The sequence below is a fragment of the Dasypus novemcinctus genome, chromosome 21 (assembly GCF_030445035.2).
Source record: "Dasypus novemcinctus isolate mDasNov1 chromosome 21, mDasNov1.1.hap2, whole genome shotgun sequence".
NCBI classification, from domain to species: domain Eukaryota; kingdom Metazoa; phylum Chordata; class Mammalia; order Cingulata; family Dasypodidae; genus Dasypus; species Dasypus novemcinctus.
Window position 1 is genome coordinate 85,716,930 of NC_080693.1, and position 26,776 is coordinate 85,743,705.

At 67.2% G+C, this 26,776-nt stretch overlaps 4 protein-coding genes across 5 annotated transcripts; 1 reads left to right on the forward strand and 3 right to left on the reverse strand.

The window, feature by feature from the left end:
• The first annotated feature begins 316 nt into the window (after window positions 1-316).
• NPB (neuropeptide B) lies at window positions 317-894 on the forward strand. Its single transcript, XM_058284912.1, has 2 exons — window positions 317-559; window positions 681-894. The coding sequence occupies exons 1-2, from the start codon at window positions 317-319 to the stop codon at window positions 801-803; spliced, it is 366 nt and encodes a 121-aa protein (XP_058140895.1). The 3' UTR covers window positions 804-894.
• Window positions 895-2,921: 2,027 nt separating this feature from the next.
• On the reverse strand, window positions 2,922-8,526 carry PCYT2 (phosphate cytidylyltransferase 2, ethanolamine). Its single transcript, XM_058284913.2, has 12 exons — window positions 8,386-8,526; window positions 6,689-6,777; window positions 6,111-6,272; window positions 5,829-5,895; window positions 5,226-5,310; window positions 5,002-5,046; window positions 4,513-4,651; window positions 4,223-4,305; window positions 4,013-4,090; window positions 3,851-3,916; window positions 3,687-3,752; window positions 2,922-3,524 (listed from the first exon to the last, which is right to left on the reverse strand). Exons 1-12 carry the CDS (start codon window positions 8,472-8,474, stop codon window positions 3,333-3,335), a joined length of 1,161 nt encoding a protein of 386 aa, XP_058140896.1. The 5' UTR covers window positions 8,475-8,526; the 3' UTR covers window positions 2,922-3,332.
• Window positions 8,527-9,096: 570 nt separating this feature from the next.
• On the reverse strand, window positions 9,097-14,353 carry SIRT7 (sirtuin 7). The gene is made up of 10 exons (XM_004467507.5): window positions 14,231-14,353; window positions 14,022-14,159; window positions 13,787-13,891; window positions 12,512-12,582; window positions 12,326-12,398; window positions 11,654-11,752; window positions 11,341-11,577; window positions 11,149-11,229; window positions 10,847-10,953; window positions 9,097-9,785 (listed from the first exon to the last, which is right to left on the reverse strand). The coding sequence occupies exons 1-10, from the start codon at window positions 14,321-14,323 to the stop codon at window positions 9,587-9,589; spliced, it is 1,203 nt and encodes a 400-aa protein (XP_004467564.2). The 5' UTR covers window positions 14,324-14,353; the 3' UTR covers window positions 9,097-9,586.
• An 84-nt stretch (window positions 14,354-14,437) lies between these two features.
• On the reverse strand, window positions 14,438-22,850 carry MAFG (MAF bZIP transcription factor G). 2 transcript variants are annotated; one of them, XM_058284914.1, is made up of 3 exons: window positions 22,682-22,850; window positions 18,966-19,030; window positions 14,438-18,881 (listed from the first exon to the last, which is right to left on the reverse strand). In XM_058284914.1, exons 2-3 carry the CDS (start codon window positions 18,999-19,001, stop codon window positions 18,429-18,431), a joined length of 489 nt encoding a protein of 162 aa, XP_058140897.1. In that variant the 5' UTR covers window positions 19,002-19,030; window positions 22,682-22,850; the 3' UTR covers window positions 14,438-18,428. The 2 variants fall into 2 exon arrangements, with proteins under 2 accessions (XP_058140897.1, XP_058140898.1); XM_058284915.2 differs by lacking the exon at window positions 22,682-22,850 and adding an exon at window positions 19,118-21,985.
• Window positions 22,851-26,776: the final 3,926 nt, after the last annotated feature.

The following is a 26,776-nucleotide window of genomic DNA, read 5'->3' on the forward strand; positions in this document are numbered from 1 at the left end:
CATGGCCCGGTGCGGCCGCGGGCTTGGGCGCGGGGCCAGGCCGAGCAGACCGCCCAGGGTCAGCGTCCTGTAGGGCTGCGGGAGTCGCTCCCCCGGGGCGAGCTCGAGGGACAGGGGTGACTGCGCTGGCAGGGGACGCCCAGGGGCCCCGAGGGGGCGCGCGGTCCCGCTGCGGCCCGTGGCGAGGCCCGAGGGGGTCTCCGCGTGCCCGGCCCCGCCCCGGCCCCGCCCCTGGCCCCGCCGCTATAAGGCGCTGCCCGGGCCGGGCGCTCGCAGCCGCCCCGCAGCTCGCAGCCGCCCCGCAGCTCGCGTCCCGATGGCCCGGCCCGCGACGCTGGCGGCCGCCGCACTGGCGCTGTGCCTGCTGCTGGCGCCGCGCGGCCTCGCGTGGTACAAGCCGGCGGCGGGCTCCGGTCACTACTCGGTGGGCCGCGCCGCGGGGCTGCTGTCCGGCCTCCGCAGGTCCCCGTACGCGCGGCGCTCCGAGCCCCGCGTCGGGGCGGGACCCCCGGGCCGGGCCGGCACCCTTCCTGAGCTGCGCCCCAGCCTGCGGGGCCTCGTGAGTGCGGGCGGCGCGGGGCTGGGGACGAGCGGCCGGCGGCGGGGTCGAGGGCGCGGGGCCGGGGGCGCGTGGGATGCGGTGCGTGGGCGGCGCGCTCAGCCCCCCTCCCGCCCCCCAGGCCGTGTGCGTCAAGGACGTGGCCCCGCACCTGCAGAGCTGCGCGCGGCTCCCCGACGGCCGCGGGGCGCTCCAGTGCAAGGCGGATGTCTTCCTGTCGCTGGACGCGGCCGACTGCGCCTGAGCCCGAGTCCCGGAGCCCGCTGTCCTCGGATTCCCTGGGCGCCCCGGCTGCCCGCAGCCCCCTCCCCACGACTGAATGAATAAAGTGATGAGCGCGGCGGGCCTCGCTTTGGCGGCGGAGGGCACCCTGGAGGGGGGACGCGGGCTAGCCTCCAAACCTGGAGATTTCCGGCCCCTGGGTGTTGGGGTGGGGCCCTGGGTTCCCGGCAGCACCCCTTCCCTCCACAAAGCAGGGGAAGGGGCTCCGCCCATGGTGCTCCCCTGGGCCGCCAAGTGTGCCCACCCTGACTTCAGGACGGGCCTGCTGAGAGCCTGCCCACCAGGCCACACTGTCGGGTCTCCCCTGGGCCCTGGACGCCTAGAACTCTGAACAGGCCGCCCCAGCCCCTCTCCTTACAAAGCACCATGACCCCATCACCCTCTCTTGGGCGAGTCTCCCCAAGCCTGCCTGGTGGACGCTGGGCCCAGCCCCCAGCCCCCAGCCCGATTCGCACTCGTAATCGAATCTACTCAGTTGAGGAGTTTGTCATCTAGAAGCTTCTTCTGATCACCCTGGCCTCTGCATCCCAGCTCACGGCTCTGCCTTGAACCCAGGGTTTTTTGAGGCCCGAACTCCATTTAAGGGGCAGTTCTCTCTTGGGCCCCCCAAAGCCAGCTCCCAACGCTGAGCAGAGGGCCACTTCCAGCCAGAAGAGCTGGTGGAGGGAAGGAGCCTCTAGGCTGGCTGGGGTGGGGGCACCAGGGTGGACCAGGGCCACTGCCCAAGCGAGGAGCAGCCGGGATGCGGCCCTTTCCCCTCTGTGGCCACAGCCTCCCAGAGGCCTTGCGGCTGTACAAGGGCCACGGAGCTCATGGGGTCCTTGAGGCGTCCTGGCCTGCTGGGGACTCCTGCGGGCCGTGGGCTCTCCTGGCACACACTACTGCCCGGTCCACCACGCCCCGAGGGCCCTGGCCCCTCCCCCAGGCTAGCCGCCTGCCAGAAGCCCCGGGTCAGCTCCTGGCCCCCACCGCCGCCACACCCAGGGCCTCCCCGGGCAGCTCTGCTTCGGGGCAGTTGGTGGCTGTACTGGGAGGCCAGCGTGCGGCTGAAGCCTGGTGCAGGCAGTCTGAGCCGCTGACAGAGCTGGGTCTTGGGGCCCCACAGGGGCTGGACCCACGTCGTGGCTCAGCAGGTCCCATACCCACCTGTGGCTTGCACTCTCTCCTGCTGCCGCAGCGCCCTACGCCCACCTCCCGAGCCAGGCGGCAGCCTGTGCCCTGCCCAGTGGAGACCCTGCCGTGGGGGCCCGGGCAGGCCGCGGGGCCTCAGCCTCCCTGGGGATGCCCGTGTCTCTGGCTGCACCCTCCAGCTCCGATCACGGCAGGGGAGGAGGGCATGGCCTCGCTGCACCTGCCTGAAACCTCCCGGGTGCGAGAAGCCCGCGTGGCAGTAAACTGAGGGTGTTTGTACACTGAACTGTGCACCTGGCAAATGGGCATCGCCTGGTCTAGCTGCTCCCACCACACAGGTCAATGAGCCCTGGGAAACCTCGAGCTGCAGCCGGCACAGGAGCCACGTTAGGGCAAACCTGGGTGAATGTGGGAATGCTGCACTTTTTGTATACTTTTTCTGTCTACCTACAACTGCTCTAAATAGTCTACGGGAAAAAGTGAAACCAAAATGACAGGAGAGGACAAGCGGGAGCAAGGACGCCCTGGGGGATCCCTGATCTGGGCTTTGGGGCTGCAGGGCAGAGCAGCCAGGGCACGGGGCCTGGGAAAGGGCCACAGCCCTCGCTTGTGCCCCAGCAAAGCCAATCGAGCAGCTCCAGACATCCCCAGGGACAACCCGACGGTGCCCAGGGAGCCGGCAGCCTGCAGGCCCAGGAGAGGCTCCACGACTCGGGTGTGGGGCACCCCGGGGTCTCCATGGGCCACTTGGGGTACGTGGCTCTGTGGAGGAGCTGTCCAGGCAGGCAGTGGGCTGGGGTGAGGGGCCGGGCTCGCTCTTGCTTCTCTACCTCTCCTACCACCTGAGCCTGGGTCAGGGGTTTGGGTGCGGCCAGGCTGCCCTCTCGCCTGTACCCTTGCGTGGGGGCTGGTGGGGAGCAGGGCCCAGGGTGGGGCGTGGCACTGGATGTAACGTCCCCCCAGGCTTTATTCAGCAGACCCCCCTTTTAGAGAGTGCTCTCAGGCAGGGGAGATACAACCCAGAGAAGAGAAGGTCCTGGAGAGCACAGCCAGGCCGGTGGGCGGCATGGCTCCTGGATGCCGAGTGGGGGCGCAGCACCTGCACGGCTGTTCCGCGCCACGTTCAGGCTGAAGGCTCCTCCCACCCCGCCCCCTGCAGGGGGGTGTCCTGGGAGCAGCGGGGAGCTGGCCCGGCCGCCCTGTTGAGGCTGCAGGCACCCCGTGCCGGTGCTTCTGGGCCGCGCTCCTGCGGGCGCCCCCGTGCAGCCTGCAGGAAAGGGGGGCAGCCTCCCACGCGGGGCTTCCCGTGTCCCCCACACGCTGGCCCTGCCCGAGGCGCTCGCCCCCTGCCGGGCAGCGGTCAGTCAGCTCCCGCTTGCGGGCCACTGCCCAGCCTCCGCGTGGCCTCCAGGAAGGCTAGCTCCTTGGCCTCCTTCTTCTGGTTCCGGGCCTCGTACGCGAGCCTGTTCCGGATGATCCTCTGGACGATGAGGTCGGTGGTGAGGTCACTGCCGCTGTCCGTGTGGCAGAAGATGCCCCTCCTCTTGGGCTCCTGGCGGCCGGAGGGGAGGAGCTGAGGCCCGGCCGGCGCCCGGGGGCCGCCACACCCCGCCCGCCGGCGCCAGCAGCTCCTCGCACGTGTGGGTGGTCGTGCCCTCGCCACCCGCGAGGCTGCCCCGTGCACGCCGGGCCCCGAGGGCCGGCCCAGGCCCACCTGGTAGGGGTCGGAGCCGTCCTTGTCGGGCACGATCTCCGTCTTCCCGTGACACACCAGGTCCACCTGCAAGAGCGGGAGTCAGGGCGCCTACTGTGCCAGCAGTCGCTCCGCCCCGGGCCCTTGCTGGGACCCCCGTACTCCACCCGAAGGCGAAGCCTCACCTTGAAGTGGTCCAGGAGCTCTGCCGTCACCGCGTACGGGGCCCCGATCACCACCTCCGACACGTACTGTGGGGACAGTGGGCAAGCGGCTAGCCCGGGCCCCTCCCGCCAGGCAGCCACGCCAGGCACGTCCCGGGGCAGCCAGGGCTCCAGGCCACTCACCCGGCAGGCCAGCACGCTCAGGGTCCGCTCGTGCAGGTTCATGATGGGGTAGTTCTTGCCCTTGTAGCGGTTGACCTCCTAGGGCCGGGGGGGGGGGGTGGGCTGCCTGGTGACCCCGTGGCGGCGGCTCCCTCCCCCGTCCTCCCAGCCACAGTCCTCCCACACCCGACCCCGGCCCCGTGCCCCCCGTGGGCAGTACGCAGGGCTGACCTGGTCGAAGTGCAGGCCTGCGATGACGTAGGGCCTCTCCGCAAGCCCGTGCACCTTCTCTAGGAAGTCCACATGCCCGATGTCTGGGCCCAAGTTAAGAAACAAGTGACAGCGGGGGGGGGGGGCACACTGCTCACGGGGCCCCTCCCTCAACCCGGCACTCCCAGCCCCACGACCGCCTGCGCCCTGAGCCTGGCACCCCAGCCCAGGCCAGCCCAGCAGCCAGGGAGGCCCCTGCAGCCCCAGGTGTGGAGAGGGGGCGACGCCCCATGCAGCCCAGAGGCGGACACGGAACAGGTCGAAGGCGCCGGCCACGTAGATGACGGTCTCTCCCGGCTGGGGCTCCTTCCCGGAGGCAAACTGGATGATCTTCTGGGATGTCTGCAGGAACTGGGACACCCCCGTCCAGGGGTTCCGGCCCCCCGGGCACTGTGAGCCGAGGCGAGGGCCAGTCAGTGCCGCCTGGGCCCTGCGAAGGCCCCTGCTCGCCTGGAGGGCGCAGGGCAGGGCCAGCAGCACCGTACCCCTGCGGCCAGCCCTGGAGGGAGGAGGTGCACGGCCCAGGGGCCACAGCACACGCCCCGAGGCCAGCACCCTGAGGCCACCATCTGGTCACCCCCGGAAGAGCCCTCGGAGAAGAGGGTCTGCCCAGCGGTGTGCAGCGAGGGGCTGCAGTGGGGGGAAAGGGCCAGACCACCCCCCGCAGCAGCCCTGGCTCGTCCTCGGCCTTGCCCGCCGCCCGCCTGCCCTCGGCCCAGCCTGGCCACACGGCACCCCACCTTGCCGAAGCTGTCTGCGTATTGCCGGTACTCGGAGGACATCTCCTGCAAGGGGCAGGCGCCTGGCTGAGGGCGGGGCAGCTGTCCCGGGGCCCCCGCAGGCAGAGCAGCAGCCTGGCACCCCCTGCTGGCACCCCCAGCCGGCGCCCCGTGGGCGAGGCGGCCACTGGCTCGAGGCCCCCCGCCCTCCCCTCCGGCTCGCCCTGGCCACTGGGGCTGCTGACCTGGCCGCTGTGGTGCGCCTTGGTGACGAGCAGCATGCGGCCGACGAGGTCGGTGGTGGACACGCCATGGGTGCGCTGGCACTCTCTGGGGGCGGAAGTGGCTGCTGAGGGTTCGCTCCCCCCCCAGCTGGCACCTCCTGAGGAGCGACTGGCCACCCTGCCGGGCATGCCCTGCGACCACCGAGCCCCCACCAGGCGGGCACGGCCTGGGCATCTCCTCCTGCCCTTGCTGCGCCGGACACCAGCCAGCACTCGGAGAGGCGCCACGGCTTGCCCCAAGCAGATGAGACCTTGAGCCGGTGGGGGGGCGGGCAGGCACCGTGCTCTCTGATGGGGGCACGGTGGGAGAGGACAAGGGGCGCGTTGCGGGGCCGGACAGCAGGCCAGGCTCCGGGGCCCGGGGTGAAGGCTCTGGTCCCTGCCTCTACTCCACCCTGGGACGCCGAGCTCCCCCCAGCGCGTGTCCTCTGCCCAGGGAGCTCCCGGGCGGCACTGCGCCAGGCTCCTGGGGTTGGTGACAGTCGGAAGAGAGGCGCAGGCTCCCCCCGTGAGAGGACGAGGGCAGGCCCAGGGAGGGGACACACCGGCCAGGTGGCAGCCCACCTGTATCTCCCCGCCTGCTTCACTTCTTCGTAGGTGTCCCGGCCGTCCACGGTCAGCGTGATGTCATCTAAGGGGCGGCGCGTGCGCGAGAACAGGGATTCTCAAGCCACGGTGGTGGAAAGCTCGGCCCTCGGCCCCGCCCAGGGCGCGGGCTCACCGCCAGGACCCGGCGCCACCTTGGTCTCAAGGGCGGGGCCCGGGGCGCCACCGGCCTCCCTGTCTGCCCACAGGGGCCCCTGGCCGCTTCCCCAGAGGCCGTGGAGGCGTGGCCGCGGCACTCACTGCCATGAACGCAGAAGTCGCAGTCGTACTTGTCCAGCGTCTCCAGAGTGGTGACGTAGGGGGCGGCGGCCACCACCTCGTCCACCCACTTGATGGCCTGCACCATCCTGCACCGCTCCTCCTGGGTGAACACCGGGGGCCCCTTGTGCTTGGCAATCTCCTCTAGGGCCGGGAGACACAGGACGGTGACCCTGGAGGCCCAGGCCACCAGCACCCCCAGACGTGGGCTCCTGCCCCCTACTCCCTGTGTGTCACCACACGTGGGGCTCAGGCACAGACCACCTGTCCCTACCAAGTCCCCAACCCACAAGTGCAGGGACCACCGTGTTGGGGAGCCCCTGCTGTCCCCCAGGCCGAGCTCGGGCCTGAAGGGTGGACGGCTGAGAAGGCCAACGGGGAGCGGGCGGTACGACCAGGGCGGCCTGTGGGTTGCCCTGCTGAGGGCCCTCAGCCAGGGGTCTGGCGGGGGCTGAGCGGTGTGTCTGGCTCACCGGGCTTGCCCTGCCTCCCCCTGGGAATCCGCAGGCTTTCAGTCAACGGGGGCCCAGGTGGCCAAGGGGGGCCGGCCCGCGGCTCACCGTCAGTGTGCACACCCACGATGAGGTAGTCCCCCATGGCCCGTGCCTGCCGCAGCTGGTTCGAGTGGCCGTAATGGACCATGTCGTAGCTGTGGGGACAGGCAGAGCCGGTGAGTCCTTGAGCTGTGCAGGACGCCCTGAGCGCACACCAGCGCCGCGGCGTGAGGAGCCCCGAGGGGGCCGCCTTGGGAACGCAAGCCTGGCCCTTGGACCCAAGCAGGCCTGGCTTTTGGGGGCAGTTGGAGGCTGCTGTCCAGGTTGCTGGTCTCTGGGGCCCAAGGGCACAGCGTGAGGCCTGCCGGCGCCCCTTGGGAGGGCAGGGCTCCTGAGCACTTGGCGCAGGCCCCGAGTCGTGGGAACAGGGCAGGCCCCAGCTGGTACACAGTCGACTGCACTCTGCCCCCACCCCCACCCCACCCCCAGCCAGGAGGCCCAGGGTCACGCTGAGCTTTGCCATAAGCCGTCCTTAGCTTGGGAAAGGAAAGGTTGAACTGGGTACCCCTGGAGATAAGAGAACAGCCCCTGGGGTCAAAACGAAACAAAGAAGTCCAACGAGGTAGTAGCTGAAGGGACGGTGCATAACTGTGGGATTATGAAACACCACTGACTGTACACTCTGGATGAAATGAATGCTTTATTTAAATGCCTCAATAAAACTGATTTGCTTTTTAGAAAAAAACCAACGAAAGACAAAGTTAGGGAGTCTTCTCCTAACCCCACAGCCTCCAGAAACAGCAAGGCTCTGGAGATGAACCGCCACCCCCGGCTCCAAGCCTGCTGCTTACGGCTGAACTACCACACCTGAGGCCCGCGTCGCACGCTGAGGGGCCTGCACGCCAGCCCCCGGCTCTGCTGTGGGCACAGCTGCCCCTGGCTTCCCAGGTGAAGAGGTAGAGTGCAAGAAACACAATCAGCAGGGCCGGTACACGCAGCCACCCCGACATCAGGCACGCCACGCCCAGCAGATCAGCACGGCAGGATCAAAGGGCACCAGGCCGGGGCAAAGGGGTGAGGGAAGGCCACCTGGGGACTCTGGCCAAGGCTGGCCCTGGAGGAACACAGCGCGGAGTGGGTGTTGGCCCTGCGCGGAGGGTGTGCCTAGGTCGCTGCGGCTGGGAGGCTCTGGTCCACTCTCACACCACCTTCCCTTGTCCCCGAGGTGCCCTCCTTGGGGCCCAGGGCTACCTGAGTAGCTAGTGTCCCCTCCGCGCTGCCATCACGTGAAGGCGGGTAGGAACACCGGAGACCACCCGTCCCCAGGAAAGGCTAGTTTTCCTCCGAAGGCTGGCAACCCCTGCCTTTCCTACAACAAGGCCCACTGGATCGCCACGGAAGAAAAACCCATGGGCCCCGTGCGCACTGCGCGGCCCCAGGCAACGAGGGCTCTCCTGGTGGCCTGGCAAATCCGGGGACCCCTGCTCCTCCGCCCGCAGCCCGGCAGACACGGATCGGGAGACGGACGGGGACAGGCTGCGCCCTCGGTGCTCGCTGGGGTCGCCCACGGAGCCGGGCCACGCGCGGCTTTCCCGCCAGGCCCTCCGCGGAGCGGGGGCGGCGTCCTGAGCCCCGCTCGGCCCCCGCTGGGCGTTCAACGGCGGCGCGCTGCCCTGCCCGGCCCGCCGCCCGCGCTGCCCCGCGCTGCCCCGCGCTGCCCCGCGCTGCCCCGCGCTGCCCCGGCCCGCCCGCGCCCCGCTCACCAGCCGTCGCACCACACCCGCACGGCGCGCCGCCCCGCCGGGCCCTGCGGCTCCGCGCCGCCCGCGGCCCCGTGCCCGTTGCGGATCATGGCCCCGCAGCGGCTGCTCCGAGCCGCCCCGCGCCGCCCGCCCCGCCACGGCGCCCCGCCACGGCGCCCCGCCCCGCGCCCGCCGCCGCGGTCACGCGGGCCTCGCCCTGCGGCGCGCAGCCAATGGCGAGCGCCCGCCCGCCGAGCCCCGCCCCCGGAGGCCGGAGGCCCCGCCCCGCCGCGGCCGCGCAGTCCTGCCGCCAGCGCCGCTCGTCCGTGCGCGTCCAGTGCCGCGCGCCCCCGTCGCCCGAGCCCCGCCTCGTCGCCCTGTCCGCCGACCCCGCGCCCCGTCCCTCACCCGAGCCCGCCGCCCCAGGGCCTGAGCCGTACGCCCGACGGCCCCGCCCCCAGCCCCTGGAGGCCCCGCCCCCACGCGTAGCCAATGACGTGCTCCCGCATGCGAGCCCCGCCCCTCAGCGTCCGGCGGGCCCCGCCCCACCGCGGCGCACACTGCCCCCGCCCAGCGGCCCCGCGCGGCCAATGGCGAGCGCCCCCGGCCCGAGCCCCGCCCACACTTGCGGTGGCCGGAGGCGCCTGCGGTCCTAGTTCAGGACCTGCTGGGCGCAGAGGGCCGAGAGGGCAGACCGGGGACGGCGGAGCAGGGCTCACCCGCGACGCAGGCTCGAGTGCAGAGATGTTTAATAAGAACAAAGGTCTGCTCGGGCCCAGGCCCCACGCCGGCCCCTTTGCACTTTCCCAATACAGAAAGAGATTCTATAAAGTTAACATTTTTCAGTAACAAGTAGTAGAAATCAAGCGTAGGCCCTGAGACTAGCCTGGTGAGTGCAGTAAGGCAGCTGTGGATTTCCTCGTGGCCAGCCAGGTAGGAATTCACCAGAGTTCTTTATTAGAGAAAAGCGTCACTGTCGCCTCTGCGCAGAGGCTGAGCGGTGAGGGGCGGGGACGGCCAGCAGCATACCAGGCGCCAGGAGATGCGGCTTTCCATGAGGACAGGTAAATGGCTGAGAACGCCAAGGTGAAGATGCCACCCCCAATTCGCTTTTCTCACCAGACCCCTGGGGGCAAGCCCCTCTTGCCATGGCCCTTGTCCCTGAATAAGCGTTCTGGTGAGTTCCAAAGTGCCAACTGTTTGCTCTGCGTCGAGCATCTGGCTACGTCACTCTTTTCCTTTTTGTGCGTTTGGTGCAGCCCCTGCCAAACCAGCCCCCTAGGATGGGGGCTGAGCCGGGCGGGGCGCCGCGGTCCCCAGGCGGGGCCTCCTCCCTGCTTCTGCACAGGGCTCGTCGGCTATGGCTGCCTTCTTCGCCAGCACGCAGGGGGGTCGCCAGGGAGAAGATGGGGTCCTGCCACCTACCGAAAGAGAGCTGGGTCAGGTGTGCCTGGGAGTCTCGCTCTCAGTCGCCACCTGCCCCAGGATGGGATTGCTGTCTGAGGAGGCCACCCTGCCCCTCCACCACGCCCCTCCCCTTTGTCTGAACCATGGCTGGGCTGTGGTCAATAGTAGCCCCCCCCCCCGCCCCATTACCAAGTTACAGAATAGCTGCAAAGGGACCTCCCTGAGGAGGAAATCAAAGGTCTGCACAGAGACGAGCTCAGCCTCTCCACAGCCGAGTGTCCTTGCGTGCGGTCGAGCGGGCAGCGCACACGCAGGGTGGGGCAGCAGCAGCACTGGAGCTCCTGGCATCGCTACGCCTCTCACCCGGACGGCAAGGGGGCAGGCAGACCAGACCCTCCCCCTTCCCAGACTGTGCCACGGGGAGGGGAGCTGACGCGCAGGGGAGGCCTACAGACTACAGTGTGAGAAATCATAGGTCTGATTTGAGATGTAGAACCACATATTATAAACTTAAGATACGAGAGGCACTGATAAAGAAAATGAGCTATGTAAAAAAAAAAAAGAACGGTACACAATAGGGCCACATTACGAACACCACAAACAGAACATACAAGAATTGCCAGGCCCAGAAGGTGAAGGGATCCTTAATTTCTTGAACCCTTTGATTAAAAGAAGTTATTGATTTCCCCTATAAGACCCTGAAAATTCACAGAGAAAGAAAGTGTAAAATTTTTACTCAAAACATTCACATCTAAATTATCACAAGTTCTGTATTAAGGCATAGTTTCTTTTAAGCTTCCCAAAGGTCTGCCAACTCCCAAAAACAAGCACACCGAGGCTCAGCTGAGCGGCCGAGACGGGGTCCCTCGAAGCACCGCTCCCAGCCAGGGCCACCTGAGCGTCAGGGGGAACGTTTCCCGGCAGGGATGCCGCACACAGGGTCTCGGCCAGCCGCTGCGGTCCCTTGGGGGCCCCCTGGCTCGGTCACCCCCGCACTCAGTTCACATGAGAAGACAGACAGGGCCCATCTACACAGAGGGGCAGCACCGGGGTGCTGCGGTCCGCGCCCCCTCACCTGTTGTAGGGAGGGATCTCCAGGCCCAGGTCATCCATGAGGAGCTGCATGACGTCGTCACACTTCCCGTGCAGCTTCAGGGTGGCCCAGTCATCCTTAGGTGTCCACTGAGGGCGGGCAGAGGTCAGAGGAGCAAGAGCGTAGACCCCCTCCCAGTGGCCTGGATCAGACCTCTGTCGTGTGTCATTTTGGGACCTGAGTGCCCCGGGGACAGCTCCCTGCACTCTTCCGTTCTAAGCCCCCAGGGTGGAACCAGGTGGCTCTGGAAGCATCTGGCCCCAGACTCCAAGCCCGTGAGTTACCTGCAAGTTGACGATGTAGAGCTTGGGCCGCCGGCTCGGGGGCTTCGTCATGCACCAGAGGCGGGGGTACTTCTTCAGAACCTGACAGACAGACGCCACGCGCACACACACGTGCAGCGCTGAGCTGGACTGCCTCGGGAAGGAAAACACAGGAGCATCCGCCCTGATCCCGGCCGCACCCTCCTCGCATACCTTGAGGCTGGAACCCAGGCACAGGATTACGTCTGCTCTGCTGGCAGCCTCGGTCGCTGCCTCCCAGTTCAGAGGCTGCCCCAGTGTCCCCCTCTCCCCAAAGTGCACGATGGTGTCCCGGAGCTGCGCCCCACACTTGTGGCATGCCCGGCCCGTCTGGTGGCGGTGCAGGGCGGTGCGCTCCGTCACGTCAAACACCCGCACGTACTCCCTGTTGGGGGCACAGGACGTGCAGACCTGCGCAGAAAGGAGCACCATGAGGAGACCGGCCTGCCCGCCCACCCTGGCCCCCCGTGCCCGGCCAGCTGCTCACTTCGATGTACATGTTCCCGTGGAGCTCTGAGATGGCGGTTCGGGGCAGGCCACTCCTCAGGTGGAGCCCGTCGCAGTTCTGAGACACCACATGCTGCAGCTGAGGGGGGTACGAGGGGAGGGGGTCAGCAAGAGGGACGGGGCGGCACCACCTCAGCAGCCAAGACCAAGGGCAGCGCCCACCTTGGGGAAAGGCCCAGAACACAGGAGAAGCTCCGCAGGCACCCCCTGCAGGTCTCAGGAGGGCCCCATAGGTGGGGAAGGTGCCCCCTACCAGCCCTGAAGCCCCTGAAGCTGGCAGCTAAGGCAAACGCCTGCATCTCATTTCCCCTTTACAGTTGAGAAGTGACAGTGCTCTACGGCTGGGCAGTGCTTCCGGTCCCCGAGGCCCAAGGGCCTCCAGAGGCTTCCTACAAGCCTTCCCTGTCACGGGGGTGGCTTCTGAAGTCCGTGGGGCAGTGCACGAGGAAGGAGCGACCAGCAGGGCTGGGACAGAGGCTCCTTGTCCTCCTGGAGAGGAAGCGTGGGGACGGCTGGAGGGAGGACCAAGCCAGGGGCCCGAGCCCCTCGGTAGTTTTGCGTTGCAGGGTCTGGGCCGGCAGGCAGAAGCAGGGTGCAGCCTCGCCCAGCGTGGAGGTGGCGCTGCGGGCCCCGAGCCCACCCAGGCTCTTACCAGCTTGTGCTCATGCAGACAGGTGATACTCATGTGGGTGAGCGTCGGTTCGGCCTCGCTGAGGTCAGCCGCACTGCCAGGTGGAGGGAGAGCCAAGGTGAGGGGGCTGCAAGGTCAGGCCTGTCTGCTCTGCTCAACCTGTGGGGACCACCCTGCGGGCAGGGCCGCAGGAGGAGAGCTGCTTACCTAACGCATCTCCCTTTCTGAAGCAACGTCCACACTCCATTGGGGCCCCGGTAATCTGGGATAGAAGCCGCCTGTGTGTTCAGAAAACAGACAAGCCCCACGGGAGGGCACCACTGGAGGTTCTGGCTGGATTCCCAAGAACGGGAAGCAAGTTTTCTCTTGCCGCGCTTCCAGGCAGGCCGTGGGCCAAGTCTGACCTGCCTGCCCGAAATGGAGTGTACCCCTTCCCTCCGTCTGGACCTCCTTTCCCAGTCCCCTCTGGAGGCCTCTCGACCAGGATGTGGGACCCTCTGCTGTATTTCCACACGGCGCTCAATGCCTCCCCAGGGCCTAACCCAGTGCAAATGGTGAACCTTAACTGAGAACATACTTCTGCTCAAATTCCTCCATCCTGCTGTTTTTCCCCTTAAGGAGTTCCTGCTCTACCTTAACAAGGATAGGATCATCATGCCAGATGAAAACTTAACCTATGGTTAATCTTATTTAATCTAAACATCCGATCAGGTGACACAATTTCCGTCCCAAGGGAGAAGAAAAGTGTGCTGGCTGCAGGGCAGCTCATTCTTCGGGGGGCGGTGAGGGCTTCTTCCTGCCAGGGAAACCCAGGACCATGCCGCTGCCTGCCCCCATGGCCAGTGGTTCTGACTGTCACCTTCAGGACCTTCTGACAGTGACACCTGGATCAAACTAATGAGTGGCAAGAGGTCTTCAAGAGATCATGTTACTGCCTCCAAGTGATCAGATGATTGGATTTTACCCGTGACTGTGGTAGGAGGCAGCCCTATGCCAACTCCAGGCACCTTTTTTTTTTTTTTTTTTTTCCCCCCCCCCACGTAGGCTGGTAAACACCCACCGTACCCATTTTTGCCACCGGGTCTCTGCTGTTCTCACTGCCTGGAGTGCCTTCTGCCCACCTTTACCTGTAAAATCTTACCCATGGTTCAGGACCCCGACTCAATGCCACCTCTCTCCAAAAGTCACCCCAGGTGCGCTTTCCTGGCTCTCTGCTAGGTCTACACCCAACTCACGACCGCCAGGCCATGCTCCTCAACGAAACTTCTCATAGCCTAATGCCTTTCTCTTCGTGACCCAGTGTATTCCGACTCTCTTCAGCATTCGGAAGCACAACGAACCCGGGGATCAAGAAACAGAGCCTCGGGTCTGTGACCCTCGAGGCGCTCAGTCCCCGGCTCTCTCAGTTCCTCCCAGATATGGGGAAGGAGGGCGGGCGTGGAGCGTCCCGGGGCCGCGGCCATCCCCGCCTCGCCTCCCTACCGTGCTGATCCCCGCGCCCGTGTAGGCGACCAAGTACTTGGCGTTCCGGACGGCGCCGGCCAGCTCCCGCACTTTCCTCCGCAGCTCCTCCGGGTCATCGCACACCTGCGGAGACGCCGAGGCTGGCCATCGCCCCTGTCCTTGGCAGCTGCCCCGCGTCCCCGAGGGGACGATGCCCCGGACGGAAGGCCGCCGGTGACCTGCTCCCGACAGCGCCCGGCCCCACGGGACTCGCCTCCTCCTGCCGCCGCTTGAGGCCCTCGCGCCGCCGGCTCCTGCCCTGCAGCTCCGTGACCAGGTCCGCGCTCTCGGCCAGCAGCCGGCCCTCCTCGGCGCTGCGCTCGGCCGCCGCCTTCCTCAGGATGCGCGACACCTGCGGGCGGGCGGGCGGGCGGTGAGGCGCGCGCGGGCCCGGGCGCGGGGCGCGGGCGGGCGGCCTCCTACCTGGCGCAGGCGCTCCCGCTGCTGCTCCTCCCGCAGCCTGCGGACCCGCTCCGCCGCCTTGCGCTCCAAGCGGCTCAGGCCCCCGGCGGCCATCGCTCCCGGCTGCCCGCGCTTCCGCTTCCGCCTCGCCCGTCGAGCGCATGCGCGCCAGGCCCCGCCCCTTCCGGCCCGCCCATCCGCCTCGGCGCCCAAATAACCACCTGCCAGTCTCTTTAAAAGGCGTTTATTGGTCATATACAAAATAAAGAAAACCTTATATATCACAAACATACACTATGTACAGCAATAAATACCCGGGGGCCGGCCGAGTGCCGCCCCTCCTGGACAATAATTTAGCAATAAATACTGCGCGAGGTGGGAGGGGTACCCGACTGCAGGTGCGGGGCTGCCCTGGGCCTCCCCCTGCAGCCACACCCCGGGCCCTGCCCGCCTAGATCTTTAACACCTGCCCCCACCTCAGCCCACCCAACCCCAGGTACCTCCCCTAGCCGGAGCCCTCGGCAGGGAGGGCGGGGTCTACTCCACCCTGCTCGGGCCCACCCTCTCAGCGCCAGGAGGGCAGCAGAGCTGGCCACGCCGGAAGCCCTTGTCCTGTTGACCCGACCGCCAGGAGGCTTTCAGTACCCACTCCTGTCTCCTTAAAGGCTTCAGGGCGTGAGCAGACGGGAAGGAGTGGGGAGGACAGGGCAGGGACACAGGCCACCCAGAAGAGGGGGAGCTGGTCAGACAGGATGAGCTCTCCTGCCAGCCAGCTCAGACTCGCGGGCACCAGAGGTGGCAGGACTGCTGCTCCCGGCATGGTGGACATCTGTGCAGCTGGGCCCACACCCAGGACACACGCAGGCCAAAGCAGGACAGGCAGCAATGGCGTGGCTCCGCGCGTGTCCTCCCCTCTCCCCACCTGCTCCCAAACCGCTGGCAGCCAACAGGAAGGGGAAAAGGTGCCAAAAAGAATTATTCAGTGGCTTCTGGGGGAAAAAATCGTTAACGTGTTGGTTCCTTTCACCAAACCACAGCCTAAAAAAATAACTCACAAGATCCCAGAGCGGAAACAGTGCTGCAGGCTGCGGCTGAGGCTTCCCAGCTGTGGACAGGGAGCTCTGGCCAACCGGATCTCTCCAGAGAGAGGACAGCAGGGGCAGAATGGGGCCAGATCGCCTGCCCCAAAGCAGCGCAGCAGCCAAGTGCTGCAGGCCTGGGTACCTCCATGGAGGTGGCTGCTGATAGAAATGTGCACAGACTGAAGCGGGGAGAAACCCTAGCACAGCCCCTGAGCTGCCACGGAACAACCATATCCACCCGCACACGTGGTGGTGCCTCCCTGCAGGAGCTGCCAGGGGCTCTGGACGGTCTCCATGGCCACTCTTGGGGTAGGAGCTGACCTGTCCCTGCTGGGTTTTCCTCTGACATCTGGGTATCCAGCCTGGAATAAGTGGGGATGGGCTGGGACAAGGGCCAGGTAAAAGGGGAGACACACACTGCGGTTTACTTAGCAGACAAGTCCGGCTGACTGAGCCTCAGCCCACACCCTCGATAAGCTATCAGAAAGGTTCAGTAGAGAAGGAAGGAAAAAGAACATGGCTCCCTCGCAGCTGGAAAACTGAACTAACAAGGGTCAGAAAGACAACAAACAGTCACACAGCAACAGAGGGTCAACTGCCAAGAAACCAAGGGGAAGGGGAAGGGCTGGACAGGGATGGAAATGCCCCCCCGACCCGGGGAGCAGGGGCTCCAAACCCACAGGCTTCAAAAAGGAACAGAGCCCTCTAGAGACATCGCCAACCCAGAAGTGGCTTCTTCTGGAAACCGAACCAAGGGCCTGCCCCTTCTGTTCAGCTGTGCTCCTCCCCCTCCTTCCCTGCTTCCTTCCTCTGCTCTGCAGGCCTGGTGTCTGCACCTGGCAGAGGTGCTAAGTGACAACTCCCCAGCCAGGGACAAGAGTGGGACATGCACAAGGAAACAGAATGCCTGTCCCTCCCCTTCAAGGCAGGTTTCAACTCCTCGTCCAGCACTTTATGATACAATTCCAATTCTGCTGCCACACCGGGCATCAGCACCTCACACCTGGGCTCCTCCTAGACCAGGTCCTGCAGTCTTGTAGGAGGGGATGAAGCCAAATGGGACTTCAACTTGACAGTCACATCGCCGTCTGCAGGCCAACCCAGGCCCTGGGAGCAACCCGCTGAGGGCAACAAAGATTTACACCACACCCCTGTTCTGATCTCAAACTTCCCGGATGCAGCAAACACTGCTGCCCACGAGGTTAGCCCGCCGGCCGCACTGCTTTCTTCCCCTCGCCACTGCACACTTCTGTGCTTTTCCGGGGCCCTGGGACCCAGAGCAGCTTACGTGGTGGCCACGGGGAGAGGCTGAGGACCAATGGCCAGAGACAAGAGCTGTAGCCTTGCCGGGGCAGGCGCCATGGGCTGTCCCTGTCACTCCCAGCCCTGACAGCTTCCTGGGCCAAGGCTAGAGGATGCACCAAGCCAAGCGACCGGAAGGGGGAGGCCAGCTCGGCCCCGTGAGGGATGTGCCTCCAAGAGCCTAGTCGCTGATCCCTGGAAGACAAGGACCCCAAAGGGAGGTGGAGGAAGGGCCAGAAGCCGCGAGCTACCAGCAAGCGGGGGATGGGGGTGGGTGGGCAGGGGGACGGGTCGGCCCCAGAGGTCACATCATAGCCCTTGTCTGTCGAGAGAGGCACTGCCCGAGCCCTTCCTGGGGAGCCCTCCCCCGGCACGGAATCAATTCTGGGATAGGTGAGTGGTGGGGCTCAATCCCCGACGTGGGCCCTGGGGGTCCTCCAGGCTGAGGTTACCTGGGAAGCTGAGCACAAGCCGAGGCCAAAAGGAAGACAGCAGCCCCGGGCCACCCAGGCTGCCCTGGTCCCCCAACGCCACAGCCGGGGCCAGCGGCGGGCACGGAGGCAGCTGGGGGCCGTGGGGCCAGCCGGCTCCCTGCAATTCCAGGGTCGGAAGTGGGGGGGCAGCAGGCCCCGTGGCTGGCCCCAGAGGAGGCACCGACCACCCAAGCGGACACTGCCTGACACCCAGGCCAGCAGAAGCAAGAACACAACCAAACCCGAAAAACAAGCACGGGAGAACAGACACAAAAAAGTGACACCCACAGGCCAAAGGTCACCAGAAGCACCAGCACGTTACGGCTGCACGAGGACCTCACCAGGCACGGACGACACACGGCACCGGCAAGAAACGGAAGCAGAAGGGCAAGGGAGTAAGTCACTTTTGGTACAATTGCAAAAGAGATATCAAAGAGGACGCCGCGCGCGCCTTCTGGTCGGTTCGCAGTTCGGCTTTTTCTTTTTTTTTTTTTTTGTCTTTTTTAAAACTAAGTTTTATAAATAACGTCTGATAACTCTGCGTATATAAAAACTAAACTCCAACAGCCACAAAGTGTTGTCCGTAAGTTTACAAGAAAGGGACCTTTTTTCTTTTCTTAAACTAGCAAAGTTTCTATTATACCTTCTTCCCTTTTCTGTTTCTATGGTCAAATGTTCTTGCTTTTTTTTTTTTTCTTCTAAAAAGACAGTTTTATAAATACTCTGCAGCTCTTTACTTTTTCTTTAGCTTTCAAACATATAATTTAATAACTTCATAAAAGGAACTTCTCTCTTTTAAATAAAGGACTATTTAACCACACCAACAGGTCATGTAAACAGTGACACACGCCCATCGCTGGGCACAGCGGACAGACCCTTCACACACGCTCACAACCGGTGGTCTTGGTCTCGTTCAGCGCAGTACGCCGGGCCCCCGAGCGGCGGCCCCTGGCCACCCTCCACCTCAGCCACCCAGGCCGCCGTCCCCAGGGTCAGGACAGGCCACTGGGGCCACGGAGCCCTCCCGCTCGGGACACAGTCCAGAGCCCCCACCCCCCGCCTTGTCTGTTCCCACAGCCACCTCTGGACACCAAGGCCACGTGGCCCTGGGACAAAGGAGCAAGCGGGGAGCCCACGTCACTGCCGAACTGACCAATCCCAACATAGAAGACACACGACGACAACGACGAAATCAAAGGGGGCTCGGCCCGGCACCCCAGGTGGAGGTTGTGCTTCCCGGGAAAGGGCAGGAGGTTGGGGGGGGCAGGGGAGAGAGAAGAGAAAGAGGGGAGCGGGGCTGCTGAGCCCGCTGCGCGCCGAGCGCCGCCCGGCCCTCTCGGACCCGCCTGGGCCAGCGCGCCCCTACGACCGGGCGTCCGTCTTGGACTTGACAATGGTGATGACGCTGGTGGCGGCCACCTTGCCGGGGACGAGGGGCCCCAGGCTGGCGGCAAGGGGGCCCCGGGCCGGTGCCACGGGGCCGCGGGCCACGGTCCTGGCGAAGGTCTGCAGGGCCTCGTACTTGGAGCGCAGCGCGTCGAGCTCCAGCCTCATGCTGGCGTTCTCCGAGGCCAGCTTCTCCACCTCCTGCTGCAGCTCGGCCTTCTGCTTCTCCAGCTCCTCCTTCTGCGTGACCCGCTTCACGCGGCAGCTGGCGGCGTAGCCCCGGTTCTTGAGGGTGCGCCGGCGCTGCTTCAGCTGGAGGATCTCCTCCTTGGACAGGCCGCGCAGGTGCTGGTTCAGCTCCCGCACCGACATGGTCACCAGCTCCTCGTCCGTCAGGCTGGTGCCATTCTCCCCGGGCTCCCGCTTCACCTGGGGGCGGAGGGCACCCGCGGTCACAGGCCGGCAGCGGCACCCCACCCACCCCGGCCCGGGGGCCCCCGCTCGCCTCCTTACCTTCAGGGCCTTGTTTCCTTTGTTGGGAGCCGTCATAACCCGGGGACGCGGCGAGCAGGCGCGCTCTGCAAGACACAGCGGGGTCAGGGCCCCCGCCCCTCCCTTGCCCAGGCGTCCAGCCCCTGGCCCCTCGCCGCCCACTCCCGCAGTACCTGAGCCCGGGACAGCCCCTCCGCCTCGCCCCGCGCTCCCTGCCGCTCTCGCGCTGGGCCGCTCTGGTCGCCCTCTGGGAGGCAGGTGGGGGGCCAGGAGGGTCAGCGGGGGGCCGGAACCAAGGGCTGTCAGGGAGGCGGAGGCGCGAGCAAGGGGCCAGGGGAGATTAGAAGGCGTGCGGGCGGGAGGGGCCGGCCTAGAAGGAAGCCACTAGCTTTAAAAATAACCCCAGCGCGCGCCCCAGAGCGGCTGTTCCCGCGAGTCACGCTGACTCAGCACGCGCACCGCTCCCTCCCGGGCTGGGCTGGCACTCCCGCCGGCCGCCACCCGCCACCCGCTGCCCGCCGCCACCGGCACAGCCCCGCCACCGGCACAGCCCCGCCAGGGGCCACAGCAGGCGAGGCGGGGCAGGCGGGGCAGGCGACCCTGCGTGTGCTCCAGGGGCCACCCCAAGGCCGGCTCCCACTGGGGACTGGACAGAGAGGAGGGTGTCGCCGAGGCTACCCGTGAAGGGCCGGGGGGGGCGTTGCCCGACTAGCTCTGGCTGTTTTGGGGACTGGCCGGTGGAGGGGAACTCCCCCACCCTGGGCGGCAGAAAGACCCCGCTGACCGGGCCCTGCCACCTCCCCGCTGATGGGGCAACTACTCTGTGGCTTTGCAGAGCCGCCTCCGACCCGCCCCACCCAAGCAGGGTGTTTCACAATGGCGTCCACATTTAGCCACAGGGGCCTGCCCGCTGGGGGGCAGGGGGTGCTGCACCTCGGGGTCACTGACCACTCTGGCCTGCGGGTAAGTGCCTGCAGGGCCAGGGACTCAAAAAGGGGCAGGAGCTGAAGCGAGAGGCCCCTTCCCCATGGGCCACTCGCTCCCCTCGCTCCTGGGACCCAGGGGGAGCTGGGGTTCAGCCCGAGCCTACCAGGTCCCTGCCCCAGGGCTCCCCGTCCCTGCTCTGCCCACCACTTCCCAGGTGAGATCCAGGAAGGAAGCGCCCCAGAAGACACGCGGACACGGGGGGAGGGGGCGCATAAGACCGCAAGGAAGGGCCAAGCACCAGAGGCCGAATGTGGGGCTGGGGGCTTTCCCGCGCAGGGCAGAGAAGCCAGAGCGGGCAGGGGGCATGGAGGCACAGGTTTGTGCTGGGACAACGGTCCCCTCCTCCAGCTGAAGCCAGGAGGCTGCAGGGAAAGGAGCAGGGCGCCCCCAACTCCCTGCCTCGCAGGCAAGGCTGGTGCTTCTCCAGGTCAAAGGCAGGGAGGACCCTGGAGCTGCGGTCTCGGGGCACCTGGCCCCAAGGGGAGTCAGTCCCTCACGGCCGGGCCGGGGGGAAGGGGGACGACGATCCCAGCTTCGAGCCTGAGCTGGGGCAGAGACACTGCCTTGGGGTTCCCAGTCCTCCCCCAGACTGTCCAGCACAAGGACAACTGCGAAGGGACCGCGGAAAAGCGCCGAGCACGGCGGCTAGGAGCGGAAAAGTGCCTCCTCGGCAGATTTCACCTGCAGAAGGCCTGGACTCAGCAGGTGCAGCCATCGCCCCCTCGCCGAAGGCCTACACACCGCGTGTGTGCGCGCACGTGCAATGGGGGCGGGGACAGGTCCTGGTACAGCCAGGGCTTCCAGCTGGCCACCGGGGGACACAGAGGAACAGGGCAGCCTTTGGAAACAGGCTGCCAGAGATGGCTTCGGGCAGCCCTGAAAGCTCCTTCCCCAGAGGCAGGATGTGAGGCTGGTGCAGAGCTGGGGCTCGACCATCACTCACCCCGCACCCCGCCACTCCCCCAGAGACTGAGCCCTCAGGGCCCCCGCCCACCAGGGTACTCTGGCCACCCACTCAGGCTGAGCGCCAGGGAAGGGAAAGAAGCTTGGGCAACCCCATCCCCTTCCCCTGGGGCCAAACTCTAGGACACTTGGCTTCGGCCAGGAGGTTAGCCCTTGCTTCTGTGACCCTGGCCGGCAAACCCGGCGGTGAAAACCCGCAGGCAGGCAGGTGAAGGTGTGCCGGCTCCAGCACCCCAGCTGGGCCCCGCCTTCACCCCCCCTCCAGAAAACACCCAGCTAAGGGAGCCGCTCTTTGAAATGAGTCTAAAATTAATTTTCACTGAGAAGATTCAAATACCCCTCCAAGAATCCGCATCTTCCTAGGGGCTAACACCCCAAAGGATCTGCTACAGAGTTAAAATACCTGACATCTATAAACCCCAGAGAACAAGCAGGGGCAGCGGGGACTGGGGGCATCCTTGAGGGCGGATTGCAAAAGGCCAGCCTGACCCAGCCACGAGCCACGGGCAAGGAGGCGGCAGGGAAGGGTCCGACTGCCCCTGGCACTGACTGGGAAGCACCCCGCGTCCCAGGGGAGGTGGCTCCGCCGCACCGAGGGCAGCCATCTGGCCTGACACCCAGTGGGGCCACAAACTGCACCTTAACCTCAGGTGGGAACAACTTTGGGATGCTGTCTACGCCAGCCAAGCCCCTGTACCCCCCCGGCCGGGCACCTCAGGGCTGCAACCACCTGCAGCCTCAGGGAGATGGGGGGGGGGGGCAGGAGGGAGCGGCCGGGCAGCTGGCCAGGCTTCTGTGTCCGGCTCGTTCTCACTCAGAGCAGGAACTGCACACCCTTCTCCCTGCCCCCGGCTCCTTCTCCGGGAGCTGCCTGGCCTGAGGCGCCAGGGAAAGGCTGGCTCCCCGGCTCGGCCCCCCTAAGCTCCTCCCCTCCGCGCCGAGAACACTTTCCCAGTTTCGGGAACTGCCCCAGACGCGGGCTGGCGCCCGCCTGGGAGGGGATGCCCGGCCGGGCGCGGCCTCCTCCCCGGGAGAACCTGCCGGGCCCCTCCGCTGCCTTCCAGTCGCGCGCTCGCCGGAACTAACCAGACGCCCCCGCCCCCGAGCCTGCCCCCCCCCCCCCCCGCCACGGCCCCAGGGGTTTCTTTCCACCCCGGCGCTTCCCGGCCCTGAAGCCCCCGAGGCCCCCCCCGCAAGCCCCCCCAAGCACCGGATGAGCATCGCGTGACCTCATGCCGATGACTCAGCAGGTCTCCCTCCGGGCCCCGCGCGCGAGTGACGGGAGCCGAGGCCCGCGCGCAGGGTCTGCCCGGGCGGGCGCCGAGCGCCCCCCGCCGCCCCCCGCCCCGCCGCGGGCCCGCGTGCGGGGAGACGCCGCCGCCGCCACCTGAGGAATCCGCAGCCGCGGCCGCAGCCCGCCGGCCCGCCCGGCACCTGGGCGCCCCGCGACGGCCCGCCCGGCCCCGCCCTTCCTGCCGCCGCCGCCGCCCGCCGTCCCCGGGACCCCAGGCTCCCCCGGGCCGGCTCCCCGCGCCGCCCGCGGCCCCGGCGCCCCCCGCGAGGCGCCCCCCGCGGGCCCTCGGCGCCCGGGGCCGAAAGCCGGCCCCTGACCGGCGGGGAAACCGAGGCGCGGGCCGCCGGCAGGGCGCGGGGCGGACGCCGGGCGGCCGGAGCCCACCGCCCGGCGGGAGCGCCCGGCCCCCCGGCCCGCGCCCGGCCCCCGCGCCCGGAGGCGCCGCCGGCCCGCGCCCGCCCCCCGCCGCCCGGCCCGCGCGCGCCGCACTCACCACTCTGCGGGCCGAGGCCGGGGCCGGGCAGGGCCGGGGGCGCCGAGGCCGCGCGGGCTGGGGCCGGGCGCGGGGGCCGGGCCCGGGGCTCGGGGTGGGCTCGCCGCCTGCGCGGGCCGGGCCGAGCGCGCTGGGAAGGCCGGGCCGGACCAGGCTCGGGATCCGCCGCCGCCGCCGCCGCCGCCGCCGCCGCCGCCGCGCCACAGACGTCACATGATGTTTGGTCACGTGGGCTCCATTCATGAAGCGGCGGCGCGGCCGGCGGGCGCTTAAAGGGGAAGGCGCGACGGCGGCGTCCGGGGGCGGGGCGGGCGGCCGCACTGCGCCTGCGCGCCCGGGCGCCGTCGCCCTGGCAACGCGCGCCGCGCCCGCCGGCTCCCGGGCGGGGCCTCGCGAGTGGGGCCTGCGCGCGTCCCCGGCGGTCGGCCACGCCCACCCGGCGGCCGCGGGAGCGCGCCCGGGCCCCAGCCTCGGGCGCCGGCGGCCTGCAGGGCTCCCTCGCTCCTCCGCGGCTGCAGACCCTGCCGGTGCTCCCAGCCGCCGAGGCCGTTCCCCAGGCCCAGCTCGGCCCCGGGCCTGAGACTCCGACGGGACGGCAGAGAGGCCCCCGCGCCTGCCCGGCGCTCCGCAGGTGGCCTCCAAGATGCCCCCCACGGCCCCTGCCCCTGCGCCCTCCGTCAGTGGGTGGCAATCCTGACCCAGCTCCCAGAGCAGCTGACCTGACCGCCCGGGCACGGGTCCTTTCCCGTTTCCTCGGCGTCTGCGGAGCCGCGGCCTGAGTGCCAGGGGCCTCCGGTTTCCTAAGGGGTGCGCCCTGCCCTCATTCCTAGAGAGGGTGGCAGGCGGGAGCGCTCCCCAAAATGCCACCTCCCACCTCGGGACTTTGAGCTCAGCCTTCTTCCCTTCTGAGTGTCGAGCCTGGAAGGGCGGCCCACCTGGCCAGCCGGTTCTGGGGACTCCCAGGAGAAGGAGTGGAGAGCAGAGGGTGGGCTGCTGGGCCCTTAGATGGGCATTTGTGGCACCCAGGAGGCCTCACCCCCGCCTAGCGGCGCCGGAAGCATCTCTGCCGCAGTGGCCTGGCTCCACCAGCTTGACCTTCCTTCTGCCTGGTGGGGCACCTGTGCTTCCCCTGGGGCGCCGGGGTGTTTGTCTCCCTCCTGCGAGCACAGCGGCTTGGTACGCGCCTGGCTAAGTTCTGAGGGCCCCAAATCTAGTGTTAAGAACAGTGCCCTAGTGGGCACATGTGCATCCCGACCCCACACCATCCCAGGCCTGGGTCTTTGGCGCTTTCCTCTCCCTTGTCGGAGGTGCCTGGGGCGCTACCCGAGGAATCGTTTTGACTCAGGAAGGACTCGAGCCTCTGCCTCCATCTTGGGGGAGGGGAGGCTGTGGGCTCGGGGACGCGCCCACCCAGGGCCACCAGAAGTGGCAGGACGGGGCTCGCGTGAGGCCTGGAGGGGTGTGGGTGCTGGCTGCTTCCTGAGTCGGCCCTCGGCTGTGCCGCCCTCCCATGGGACAGGTAAGGGGGTGCCGTGCCGCTTGCCCTCCCTTCCCTGGGGTGCGCGCTAGAGTTTGCCCAGGTTCTCTGTTGCTCCCCAATATTCCCCTCCCAGGGCTACCAGAACCAATAATCAGACTCCAAGGCTCAGGCCAACCAACGTTTCTTCTGTCTCAGTCCTGGGGGCCAGAGGTCGGAGGTCAAGGTTCCAGCAGGGCCTTGCTCTCAAAGCCCCGGGGGAGGGTCCCGCCTTGCTGCCAGCTCCTGGCGGCTCCTGGCCGCTGCGCCGCCCCAGTGTCTGCCAGTCTTCACCTGGCCACCTCCCCCCGTGCGGCTGCCTCTGAATTTCCCTCTTCCTCTAAGGGGTCCACGCAGCGGGGAGGCCCGCCTGGGTGAGGTCCAGGGAGCTTCATCTCCCTTAATTCCTCCTGCAATGATGCTGTTCCCAAAGAAGGCACGGTCACGGTCACCAGGCTGAGGATGTGGACGGGTCTTTTGGGGGGCCACCATTCAACTCATAGCCCTGGCCCCCATCCCAGAATTTGCTCCACAAATCACAGATGATGTGTGTGTTTCCAAGTCTGCGGGAGGCTGTGGAGGGAGAGAAAGGTGCTGCCTGGCAACGGCCAGAGCCCCGCCCAGGCCCCGGCTCGGTCCAGTTGGCAAGCCCGAGGCTCCAGGCTTGGCCCAGCAGCCGGACGGCCAAACCTCGCCCCTGTCCTGGTCTCCTGGCCAGCACCCCCCAGGCCCGGGGGCACTTGAACTGGGAATAGCAGCACAGCCTTGCTCAGGCCGACGTTGACAAGCCACAGAGGCTGCTGAGGGGCCCTCCCGGAGGACAGGCTGCCAGAGGAGTGCCCCCCGGTCCTGAGCACGTCTGTCTGTCTGCCAGAGTTGTCCCTCGCTGGCAGAGGACCAGGCCTGGCTCCCTGCAGGGGCCCTCCCTGGACATGCCCCTGCCAGGGGATGCCACCCTCCTGCTGACACCTCACACAGCACAGGTGCCGCCCCCTGCCCCCCAGCTCCTCTTCAGGTCGAGTGCGCCCTCCAGGAGACAGAAATTGGCACCCCGTTGGCTCCTCCCAGAGAGCAGCAGGCCCCAAACTGACCTCCAGGAAGGCCAAGGGTACCCGGGCCGCAGCCTGGTCCAAGCGCAGACAGGGGGCCCAGGCCTGGTCCTGCTGGCCCCTCCTCCGGCGGGGGGGTGTTTCTCGACAGGGAGATGGCCCCCTGCTGGGCTCCCAGGGTGGGCTCTGCCCGACCCATTTGTTCAGAGCCTGAGCCTGACCTGCACGGGGTCTTGGGATGGGCTCAGCTGCAGGGGGGAAGGCGGGCAGAGGCAAGGCGGAGTCCAGGGCCAGGTTCCAGGCAGGAGCTGGAGCAGGAGCTGGGGCAGACAGAGGGAGCCCCCTGGGCAGGGGGGGCGGGAAGGGTCTCCCCAGGCCCTGAGCTCTCGGTGGGGGGAGCGGGGCCAGGACGTGGGAGGTGTCAGAGCTGGCAGTGGAGGGGGACTGGAGGGTGCTGACAGGCTGCCCCTTCCCAGCTGGTGCTGTGAACACAGACCCCTGGCCCCCGACTCCCCCTGCCCTGCTCTGGACCCTCCTCGGCCGGCCCAGCCCAGCTCAGGTCTGAGCTCCCCTTGCAGTGGCCTCCCCAAGTGCCCTGTCTCCTTGCAGGAGGGCCTCGGAGCCTCTGGCAGTACCCCCACCACACAGCCCCCGGGCCCCTCCACTCTTCCCCGATCCCTCCCCTCTGGCCTTTTGCTCTGCCAGGAAACGGCGGCAAGGCTCCCTGCCCTGCCTGCTGACACCAGCTCCCTCTCGGCGGAGAGGCACAAGCCCCTGTCTGCAGATCTGCCCTCTGGCCCCCACCCCACACGCTGGGCTGAAGGAGCAAGACCGGCCTGGACACAGGGGGCCTGGCTCGCTGAGGGCCTTGGCCTGGGGGTAGGAGCGTGGCCATGGGATGGTCTCTTCGGAGGGCATCTTGTCCCCAGACGGTGGGTACCACGGACCCATGCCATGGGGGAGGGGTGACCGGCTGCCCAGGGAACGTGCAGCCCCCACCCGTCCCCACTCCTGCTTCTGCCCCTGGAAGGCGCACTCCCAGGGCACCAGCCGCCTGCGGCCCACCTTATCTCCAGCTGCCAGATCCCACCTCTGGGGGGCAGGCACCCCGCCCCCCAGCCCCTCCCACCAGGGCAGCAGGTGTGGGAAAGGGAGCAGCCAGGCCCCCCGGCCCTGGAGGGACGAAGGCACCTTTCTGGCGCCACTGTGGGTCTCCTGCCTCCATTTAGATTTGAAGGGGGACCCTCGTCTTCAAAGCACCCCCTCTGCCCACCCCAGGATCTGGGCCTGGTTCTGAAATGGCCCCAGGGGAAGGCTGGAAACCCAGCCAGGAGATGCTCCTTGCAAGAAAATGATAAAAATATAAACACAAAAGCCTCCCCCTTTCCGGAGCTGTTCTGGCTTTTCCACCATCCCACTGCTTCCCCCAAGGGCTCCACGGCGCCCCCCAAAGACACCCTGCCAGGCGCCCCGAACCTGCGCACCCGTGGAGAGGAGAGCCCCGACTCAGTGACTGTTTGTTGATGGCAC

Excerpts from the sequence above, each read along its gene's own strand:
- NPB (XM_058284912.1), top strand. The coding sequence starts at position 317 with ATGGCCCGGCCCGCGACGCTGGCGGCCGCCGCACTGGCGCTGTGCCTG. Across the intron at positions 560-680 it reads GCCCCAGCCTGCGGGGCCTC|GCCGTGTGCGTCAAGGACGT; the intron begins GTGAGTGCGGGC and ends CCCGCCCCCCAG.
- PCYT2 (XM_058284913.2), bottom strand. The coding sequence starts at position 8,474 with ATGATCCGCAACGGGCACGGGGCCGCGGGCGGCGCGGAGCCGCAGGGC. Across the intron at positions 6,778-8,385 it reads CGGGTGTGGTGCGACGGCTG|CTACGACATGGTCCATTACG; the intron begins GTGAGCGGGGCG and ends CTGTCCCCACAG. Across the intron at positions 5,047-5,225 it reads AGGCGCACCACAGCGGCCAG|GAGATGTCCTCCGAGTACCG; the intron begins GTCAGCAGCCCC and ends TGCCCCTTGCAG.
- SIRT7 (XM_004467507.5), bottom strand. The coding sequence starts at position 14,323 with ATGGCCGCCGGGGGCCTGAGCCGCTTGGAGCGCAAGGCGGCGGAGCGG. Across the intron at positions 14,160-14,230 it reads AGCGGGAGCGCCTGCGCCAG|GTGTCGCGCATCCTGAGGAA; the intron begins GTAGGAGGCCGC and ends GCCCGCCCGCAG. Across the intron at positions 11,230-11,340 it reads GCCTGGGTTCCAGCCTCAAG|GTTCTGAAGAAGTACCCCCG; the intron begins GTATGCGAGGAG and ends TCTGTCTGTCAG.
- MAFG (XM_058284914.1), bottom strand. The coding sequence starts at position 19,001 with ATGACGGCTCCCAACAAAGGAAACAAGGCCCTGAAG. Across the intron at positions 18,882-18,965 it reads AAGGAAACAAGGCCCTGAAG|GTGAAGCGGGAGCCCGGGGA; the intron begins GTAAGGAGGCGA and ends CTCCGCCCCCAG.